The sequence below is a fragment of the Arachis stenosperma genome, chromosome 5, assembly GCF_014773155.1.
Source record: "Arachis stenosperma cultivar V10309 chromosome 5, arast.V10309.gnm1.PFL2, whole genome shotgun sequence".
NCBI classification, from domain to species: domain Eukaryota; kingdom Viridiplantae; phylum Streptophyta; class Magnoliopsida; order Fabales; family Fabaceae; genus Arachis; species Arachis stenosperma.
Genome location: NC_080381.1, coordinates 127,508,730 through 127,519,334, shown reverse-complemented (window position 1 = coordinate 127,519,334; position 10,605 = coordinate 127,508,730). Strand labels below are relative to the sequence as shown.

General features: G+C 32.0%; 1 protein-coding gene across 1 annotated transcript; it reads right to left on the bottom strand.

Moving 5' to 3' along the window:
• Positions 1-5,622: 5,622 nt before the first annotated feature.
• LOC130981357 (homeobox-leucine zipper protein HDG11-like) lies at positions 5,623-8,808 on the bottom strand. The gene is made up of 10 exons (XM_057904949.1): positions 8,666-8,808; positions 8,452-8,569; positions 8,131-8,322; positions 7,564-8,037; positions 7,363-7,464; positions 7,049-7,258; positions 6,786-6,966; positions 6,387-6,655; positions 6,204-6,290; positions 5,623-6,039 (listed from the first exon to the last, which is right to left on the bottom strand). The coding sequence occupies exons 1-10, from the start codon at positions 8,806-8,808 to the stop codon at positions 5,623-5,625; spliced, it is 2,193 nt and encodes a 730-aa protein (XP_057760932.1).
• Positions 8,809-10,605: the final 1,797 nt, after the last annotated feature.

Genomic DNA, 10,605 nt, shown 5'->3' with positions numbered 1-10,605 from the left:
CCAGATACCATTGGATTTACCAAAAAGAATCTGCCGGTAATTTATTTACTATCAGAATAAATCTGACAGTATAAACTTTGCAGTAATTATTTATCGACGACTTTTTTCATCTGTTGTTAACTACCAGTGGATTTAACTGCGAATATAAATTTTTAATTGGCAAAAGTTTAGAATTTGTTACCGTCAGATTTTTTTTCGGTAAGTCTGACGATAATATATCATTTATTATTAATAATTAAATTAATAGTTAATGGCGGATTCAACCGACAATAAATCTGATAGTAAACATAAATTTTAATTTTTTTTAAAAAAAATGTTTGAAAACTCAATATATAATTTTAAATATTTAAATTTAATAATTTATAAAACAAAATTTTTCAAAATCAACAATTTTTTATAATAGTTTATCTATATTTTTTAGTTAAAAATTCACAAATAAGTTCAAATATCAAAGTTTATTATTAAAACTAAAAAAAAAGAATTCAATTAAGCAGGAAAATCAGCACTATAAAAAATTTGTCGAATACCGTTGAATTTACTGATGGATTTATCAAAAAAATGTTTACCAGCGGATTTTTCAAGTAATCCACTAACATGCATATGTATGTTTTCAAATGGTATATCTATTTAAACTTATACAATTTCAACAACTTACAAATCTAGTTGAAGATTTTACATTATAAACCTACTGTTTACAGGTGTATTTTCTGAAATAGCAAATTTTACACCTTCAATTGCAAACTATAAATATAATCAATACACAAACTATAAACATAATCAATACATAAATTATAATTAAACAAACAAATCAAAGCTACTATATTACATAAAAAATTAAACAAAATCAAAGCAGAAATCAAAAGTGCAATATTGATAACCATTAGAGATTAGGTTATACTAATGTTACTATATAACATAAAAATCAGTTGTAACAAACTATTTATAATACTTGTAAGTTGTAAGACTGTCCAACAATTAATTCCCAAAAATTGCCAGCATAGTATTTTAGCATTAAGAATTGACAAAACAAAAAAATACTCACTATAACTATATAACATCTATTATTTTCTTTGAGTTTCATTGCAATAATATCATGTGATTCCAAATTAATGAAGTTGTTAAATTACAAATTTACAATAAATCGAGGGTAAATAATTTACTTAATTTTTTAAAATATAGATTTATGTTGTCAATCTAGGATTTGAATCTATGACCTTCCAGTTCATATCACAATATTGCATATCAGTGCATCAAATAAATTTTATCAAGTAGATTTTGTGCTAGTAAAATTAAAATAAATTTTAAAACAGACAAAATTTAAAACTTCCAATAAAATAATACACCACATAATTTAAAGCTTCCAACAAAATAATCTACCACATAATAAAAAATTAAAAATCACAAGCAACATTATGAATTTAAAATTATTTAATAAAAAATAGTTAATAAAAATAATAAAAAATTATTCTATCTAAACATCTTAACAATAATATTAATATTAGGATGATGAGTTGTGCAAAAAAATACAGCACACAAAAACTTATTTAAAATAATTTTATGTCAACGAATAAGAACACAAATAAAATTTATTATTGATAATAATAAAAAAAATACAAACATGCATTAATAAAAACATAGCCAAGTAAAGAAAGTAATTGAATTATATACCTTTGCACTCTGGAATATCAGCACCTCCAAATTAACACAATCAAGACAATACTATCAACATTCTTATTAAAATTACTAAGTCTCCAAAAAAAATATAAATATAACAAAATCAAAAAATCAAAATTAGATAATTATGAGTGAACAGTTCAACTAATGTCACAGCTATAAACTAATGATACTAGAAATCCAAAGATAAAATTGGAGGACAAAGAAATGCAGGATTAGGATTTAGTAAATACCAATAATGTCAGAAAAAAATAGAAGGAAGGAAAGAAGACATACATAAATAAAAGAGGAACAGTAGCATCGTAATTGACAGAGACAAGATGCAATGACGACAATGACAGCGGCAGCAACTTTCAAGAGAAAAACAAATTTCACTATAGTAGCAAAAACAAGATCTAGGTAGACGCTCTTCGACGGCGACGATAACTGGTATCGTGGGAAGCAGTCGATGACAGCAAAATGGCAATGAGAGGGATGACAGCAAGAGAGAAAGAGTAAAGAAAAAGAAGTGAAGTTGATGATGTCGAAGAAATGGAAGAGAAGGGTTTGTAAATTCGAATTTCGAATCAATTTTATTGGTATATTTATTGTCAGAAAAATCTGCTAGTAACACACAGCATATGATTAAAATGACGCGTTTCATTTAATTACTTTACCGTCGTATTTTTTACCCCTAAATTCGACAATAATAATTGCGCCAATTTTTTTTCTTTCAATTATTATCGACGAATTTACCGTCGAAAAGATGAATCCGACGATAATTTTTTTACCCGCTAAATTTATTACCAAATTTACCGATAAACTCGCCTGCTAATCTCTAGTACTAAATTCGATTTTATTCAAAATTGTAGTTCCTCAAGCTACAAACGACAACAAACACAACATTTTCTACTTAGCTCATAGTTAACGCAGCTACGGCCTATAACCTGCGTCTAGAAATCTCTGCAGTTGAGAAAGTCGCATGCACCGACCTTTTTCCACAATAATAGGTTGTTCTCCTTCGATGAGCTTCTCTACTGTTTCACGTTGCTTAGGTACTGCTTCGCGTAACTTAGGAGGCTTGAGACGCCATGGAGGTAGCAACCAAATGGGATAGAGGATATGGTGATAGAGAGAAGAGGCAATTGTAGGGTACCGAAGATATGGAGATGGAGAAAAGTGACAGTTGTGGGGCAGGGAACAAACATGTTGAAATTAGGGTTTTGGTTTGCTAAACTTATTTTTTGTTTCAATTATTTATTTATTTATTCTTTAATTACTCATTAACGATAATATGAGAGCGGTTTGCCACAAGGGACAAAATTTTCTACATGTGCAACTCCATTAGTAATCTGTTAATAGAGTTAATCGTAAGATAATATTATAATTTTAAAATTTAAAATATTAAATAACATAATTTAAATATTAGAAATAATTTAGTCACTAAAAAAAAATATTAGAAATAATTTTAAAATTTATTTCAAATATTAGAGACCAAAAAATATATTATTCAACATAAAATTGGGGACAATCTCATAATAATTATTATTGAGAGGTCCATTAATGAAACTCGAGCTAAGAGAGCTTCATCAAATACTTGTCTAAAAACTAAAATGCAATATATAAAGAAAACAATTTTAATAAGAATTTCTCAAGGGTGAAAATATATTTGAAATCAGAATTGCTTTAGAGATTAAAAGAGTATGACCAATTTGGTTTTTGAAAATGTTTTCTAATTCTAGTTTTTCTCAAATTTTGGCATTTTATTAGAAAAAGGGTAAAACACTATTTTCACGTTTTTAAATTTTTTTTGATAAAAATCTAAAAATAAAAATAAAAAAATAAAAAATATTTTTACAAACCAACAAGCAACCATTTTCTTTAGCTTAAATAATAGCACATATCCTTGCTAAAGCTATAAACCGAAACAAAAAATTAAACAAATAAAAAAAACTAAAGGAAAATATTAAAAAAAAACTGATTAATATGTGTGTGTAAATATAGGTGCATGTCATGAAGCATATTTAATTCGCTCAACAAAAACGATGAATGAATGATATTGATACCGTGTTGTAGTAGTAGTAGCACTTAGTTTGTCAGAGTTTGAAAAAAATTAAAAACAATTCTTTCTTTTTGGCAAAAATTTAAGCATTGAATTGAATGGAGGGTGATTGGATATGTTACTTCATCAATCCTCACAGAATATCAACTTGTCAACCCAAATGCAGAAAACTAATTCATCTTTATATTCAAGTTCCATTACTCTCTTGAAAATGCATGGAGCCCATTAATGATGTCAAGCCACAAAAAGTACCCAAACTGTCAATATCTCTCTGCCCCCCCACTCCTTCCTTGCATAAATCCCTGACCAACTATTTAGCTCATGCTCATCTATGCACATTTTTCTCCTTTAACATTTTTTTTCTGAATCCAATAATTAATATATATATATATATATATCAAATATTATTTGTATATCAAAATTAACTATCAATGTATTTATATATAAATATATATATATATAATTTAATTTATTTTTCAACTATACTAAATATACACTAAAATAAACTATTAAATAAAATACATACTAAAATACAAAATACACATTAAAAATAAATTAAACTATAAATATATTTATACACAAATAATAATAACTGTTTTAGTGATTCATTTTAGTATGCAAGTAACCATTTTATTTATTTTCAATATGTATTTGTATTATTACAACTTGTATTTTATATAATTTTATTGTTTTATTAATTTCTATAATTTATCAAAATTTTAATTAAATTTTTATAATTTAAAAATTTGTAAATAAATCCTGATTCTAAAATGAATCATATTAAATATTCTAAGATTTTTTTTGAAGATAACTAATAAACAACTAAAAATCTTTTAAAATATCAAAATTTAATTATAAATTTAATGAAATTATAAAGACTAATAGAATAACTAAACTAAAATTTAATTAGGTGTAGCAATACCAACAAAAATAGTTAACTATAATACCAATTATTACTTGAATAATCGTCATATAGAAGAATAGCGTACACAATCAAAATAAAACTCATTTGTCTATGGTATCAAAAAAATTAATGTAAAGAGAAGGTGAGAAAGAAGAAAAAGGGGGGGGGGGGGGGGGGGGGGGGGGGGGGATATTACAAGAAAAGATGAACAATAGCTTCAGGATAACAATAATTATGAAGATAATATATGTCTCTGAACAGGAAGTCAATGCCCGAACCATACAACATTTTCCATGATATATGATGCTAGCTAATAGTAATAATCTGGGAATGTAGAGAATAATAATAATAATAATGAAAGAAAAAAGACCAAAGTATGGTGCGTTCTTGACTCCCTCTTCTAACAAGACTACTACTAATAACGCCCTTTTCTTTTTCCAAACCTAATGTGCAAATAATCAAACCCAAAAGTAAAAATAAAGAAAGAAGAAAAAGAAGTTAAAATAAAATAAAATAAAAGTACCTTTCCCACAAACCCTCCAATCAAATTAAAGGAACTGAAACTTGAAAATATGGTAGTTGGTGTGAAATAATGTAACTAATGACGCCAACCAGCCTTTGATGATCCCTTGAAAAAAAAAAACGGAAAAAAAAACAGAAGCAGCTCCTACCAGCACACACCAGCAGCAACAGCAGCAGGAGTAAATAATGAGAGCCTTTCTTTGATGAGAGGGCATTCAAGTCCCTCAACTAACCCCTCCTAAGAGAAGAACACCACTCCCTTCTACACATTGATTACCACCACAACAAAATAAGAGAGAGCCTCTGAAAGTTTCTGAACCATTTCTGATAACCATATTTAAGGATATAGATGGTAGTAGTAGTAGTAGTAAAGGGGTTAAAAAAAAAAAGACTATAGGTGATGAGGTAGTAAATTAAAATAAAGGACCTTTTTCTGTTTTTTTTTTTTTTTTTTTTTTTTTTTTTTTGAGGGGTGCATCTATCAGGAAGTAGGACAATTCAAAGCAGCTTTAATTTGCTGAACAGTGGTGCTGATGAGGTTATTAACAGTTGCTACAGACTCCATGTTGAGCTTTGCAGATGGCAAGCTACTCACTAGTATTTGGAATGCAACCGTCACCAGTGACCCGCCGGATCTCATTCCCACCATGGTGCTGCTGCTTCTGCTTGGGGTTGAGCTTGTGGATGCCCCGTCACCACCTCCTTGATGATCGTGGTGGTTTCCGTCGGGGGTGATCGTGAAACCTGACGGTACCAGGGGGATATAAGACGGGTCCTCGCCGCTCATTGCTATGTTGATCGATGGAAGCTCAACCGGACAGTATACTACTATGGAGCCTGATGGATCTATGCAACTCTCTTGTAGTATCAGTGTGTTATTCTGGCTTGTGTTGTATGCCTATGTTCCAAACAATCATATTTAATATTTAGTTTAACTGTTATGCACCATCGAATAGTAAAGTCTTACACACATATTCAATCGGGTGTGCTGCTACGTAAGTAACAGTTTTATGATACTATTTCCAGTTAAATTGGATATCGAAAAAGGTGTATGTTACTTACCCGAAGCACAGATATACAGTTACCAGGGTGTGAACCATTTGCTATATGAGCAACTTCTTGTACATTGCCATTAGAAAGAACATCCCACTTTAGAATGAAAAGGAAACACAACAATTATTCTAAGGTAACAAACAACAGGTTGGGTTGAATTGAATTGATTAAGGTGTAAGTAATGTGACAAACCTGTGGTCTTTTTCTTTCGTCCTTGAAGAAATTGAAGACGGTTTGTGGAGGGAGAGGGAGCCAAATGGTGGTGGCGGCGCTCAGCACCACACCGCTAGGTTGACCGGGGTCTGTGCTCTTGTGGACAGTGACCTTGACACCAATCTCATTCATCCCGGACAGTGTGGTCCACCTGTGGCCGGCCGACGTGCCAATGCTCGCGCAAAAATTGGTTACCATTCTTTGTGCTAGCCTCATCATGCTCCTCTTTCCCTCTGGAGAAGGAATCACTGCACAAAAACAAAAACAAAAAACAATTGAGTTTAATTTAACACATTCAAAAAAAAGTTTAAGCAATTGGGAATATAATCAATATAAAACACATTGATCAAAATTTGTAACCAATATATAGTTACTTACCTCCTCCAAGGTCCCTGGTGGAATTTCCTGTTACCATTAAACAAGCCAATCTTTCACACATCCTCTGCAACACAGCAAGCCATCTCTGAGCTCCAAATGCCATTCCATTATAAACAAGATTCCGGAAAAGACGATGAACCGGAGTTTTGTCTTCGATCTCTACATGTTCAACCCATGTAACCTGATAACACAATAACCTATTAGTAGAGTGAATAATATGCATGTTATGACAATATCAAAGTATAGCCAAATTTGAATTTCACCTTGGAGTATCCATTAGGCATGTCCTGAATGAAGCAACCAGAAGGAAGGCGATGAGATCGGAACGGCGGAGCAAAGTGATTGTCCTGTGGAAAATCATAGGAAACATCTACTATTGCCCATAGACCTTGCTCAATTTGCTGACAATAACGGAGGAAGTAGAATTCTCTTGTTGAAACAAGTGGAGACAGCACTTGCAACTCTTCATACATCTGAAATTTAAACACAAACAAAAATTGCATTCACAAAATAAATAAATAAATAATAACAATATAATTGGGAAGCATTGGAGAGAAATTTTAAACTTTAAATATACCAATTGCAAAGAACCACTATGACCACCCATCATCCCAGAAGATATAACTTCAATTGTTCTTGCAGCCGTTACAATTGTGGGAAACAGCTCCATCCACTTGCTCTGCAAAATCAATCATGATATAATTCAAACAATTCTGACGTTTCAAAATATCTATGAGTAACGTATCTGAAAAGTTGTCCAAATTGAGAGATATCTCACTGGATCCATGAACATGTCAACCAAGGTTAGGCCATTCATGATAACAACACCAGAGTCTCTAGAAGCTTCTATCCTAACATTGGGGTTCTTCAAGTGACTATTAGCCTTTGGAAACATCCTATCATATGCATCAAAATTAAGAACATCTCTCCCATCACTTGATTTCATCCACAACGGCTCATTGGTCTGCAAGAGGCTCAGCAATTCCTCCATGGCGTTAGAGGCAATGCCTGACATTAGGGACTTGTCCATGTCCGAGAGACAAGCCGGCTGGTAAGGCACATGCGGCGGCATAGCCGAGGAACTCCCCGGAAGGAGGTCAAGGTCAAGGGAGGGGCCGCCGCCGAACCCGGCGTGGCCCCCGAAACTTGACATGGTCAAATCAAGGGAGGATATATGAATTGGCTGAACTGGTGGGAGCTGTGAAATTGGCCTTCCAATGTACTTAGCCGCAATGCTAGACACTCTATCAAGCTGCAAATATTAAAATTAAAAAAAAAATGTTACTCTACTCAAACTCAAGTAAGAGGATTGAATTTGATTTGAATTGAATTGAATTGACTTGACCTCTTCTTTTAGTTGGGCATTCTCAAGTCTCAATTTTTGTTCATCGAAATAGGAATCGTCGTTGAGGGAGGGGCCACCACCACAAGAGGGGCAGATAACGTTCTTGAGGGCCTCCCTTATGACTATGTTCTCGCAACGTATCTTATCATTCTCTGCCCTCAGTGCACAGTTATCTGCTCTCTCTCCATGCGCCTGAGACACAATTTTTTTTTTTAATAAACCAACAGACAAACATAGCGAATTAGAGTCGTGAAACAAAATATTATTAAAATAAAAAAATAAGATATGTATTATAAAAGAATGGAATAGAGTAGTAAATACCTTCATCTGGGTCCTTCTGTTCTGGAACCAAAATTTGATCTGCCTTGGAGCCAAGCCTAATTCTCTGCTTAACTGCAATCTCTGCTTCTCGTCTGGGTGATTACACTCCTTGAACACCCTGATCAATCATCATCATCAGAACGACAGACCCAAAAGATTTATATTATTATGTAGACAGAGAGAGAAAAAGTGAGAGTGGTGGTGTGGGTCTTACCTTTCAAGCCTTTCAATCTGATTCGCACTGTGACGGTGGTAGCGCTTTTTCCTCCGCTCGGAAGAAGAAGCGTCGTTGTGATTGTGGTGGTGATGGTGGTGCTCCCCTGGGGACCCACCACTCCCTCCGCTACCATACTCCATTTTGCTCTCTCTTTTTCTTGATCACCCCACACACACAAAAACACAAACACAAACACCTTCTTCTTCTTCCTTCTTCTTCTTTCTCCTGCTTGATCCTGTGCACTGAATTAGCTACTTCCCATGCTGACACCAGAAACCCATTTCAGAAAACAAAAGAAGAAAAAGCAAAGGATTAAGAGAAAGACAATAATAGAGAGGAGGGAGGGAGGGAGGGAGGGAGGGAGAAAGGAAGAAAACCTTTTTGGTGGTGAAATGAATGTGGGGGGTGTGTGTGCGTGTTTATGGCTTATTATTATGATATATATGATATAATATTGGCATAAATTAAAAAAAAATAAAAAAATGATAGATATTAAAGGTTTTGTGGAGGCAAATGGCAAATATGCTCTTCTCAAAACCAATAATAATTACATATATTTATTTGTAATAATATTCTGAAACCGCTGTGACAGACATCAAAGAAAGAGGCATGGATTTTGGAGAGTGATGGATGAGAGAGAGTGAGTTATGGCAAACCTTTGGGAGTCTGATAATAATGGATGATCATCATCATCATCATCCATGGATGAATGAATGAGAATCACAAAGGAAAAAAAAAGGAAACACTCACCGGCAGTAATACTCTCTTGTTGTTGTTCCTGTATATCTCTTGCACTCTATGAAAGAAAGAATGAATGAAGAGAGTGATATAGTTTTAATATATAAATAGTATATATGTGTATTATGTATTATTAAGGGATATATAAATCTTATAAATATGGTATGCGAATAATGTGTATGTATTGTTGTGATGAGAGAGCGTAACTGATGGATGGGGGCTTTTAAAGCATTTAGAACGCGGAAAAGAAAAGAAATGGAAGGGACTTTTATGTCTCTCACTCACTCTATTCACTGCTACTACAACAACTAATAATATTGCACTGCTTTCTCTCTCTATTTCTCTCTCTCTCTAGAACTGCTAGGGTGTCCCCTCCCAACTGAGCCTTTAATGACCTCGCTGGTTTCTGGTCTCCGCCGCCGCCAACGCCACTACCTCCTCCCGCAGTGTATGGCTGAAATCACACCATTGCTATTCTTATTGAACTCTTTATTAATATATTTTTAATTAAATCTTAATGTGTAGGATAATTTTATAAGTGTATAATTACATAATGATACTATTTTTTATATTTGATGGAGTGAATAATAATCATTTAAAAAACAGATGTGATTTGATAATTATGTAAAATATTTATATTATCTGTATATTAAAATTAAATTTTTAATTTTCTATCCAAATATATTAGAGAATCAATACTTTTAATAGAAAAATGAAAATTTTGTTAATATTAATTTATATACAAAATAAGAAAAACACGTTGGTCACAAAATGTTGTAGATAATATTGTTTCCTTACATTTATTTTATATTTGAGTCCATATTAGTCGATTCTCAATTTTCTTTTACTAAAGGTGCTGCTCCTAGAATTTTCTTTTAACAAATATCTTTATTCCCAAATGTATTATCATCATTTGTCAATTTTTTGGTTTTCCCAATAATTAGACATGAGTTTTGAAAATTGTGAAAAATAATTTTATGAGTGTACAGATATTTTAAGAAAAAAAATATTCATTAAGCTCCTCTCAATTTTTTCTTTATATTTAATTAGTGGATTAATAAGTATTTTGTATCAGCATCTATATTAGTATATTTTTAAATTTAATAATAATAATAATATCTTAAAATATCAACTGTTTTAGAATAATAAGGTGGAAAAATAAATGATTTCTCTTTAGTTTTTATTTATACAATAAACAT

What these genes read in the sequence shown, in the direction of transcription:
- LOC130981357 (XM_057904949.1), bottom strand. Translation starts at nt 8,808, where the DNA reads ATGGAGTATGGTAGCGGAGGGAGTGGTGGGTCCCCAGGGGAGCACCAC. An exon ending in TGCCTAATGGATACTCCAAG is followed by an intron (nt 6,967 to 7,048) that starts GTGAAATTCAAA and finishes TTGTGTTATCAG; the next exon opens with GTTACATGGGTTGAACATGT. An exon ending in ACGAAAGAAAAAGACCACAG is followed by an intron (nt 6,291 to 6,386) that starts GTTTGTCACATT and finishes TTCATTCTAAAG; the next exon opens with TGGGATGTTCTTTCTAATGG.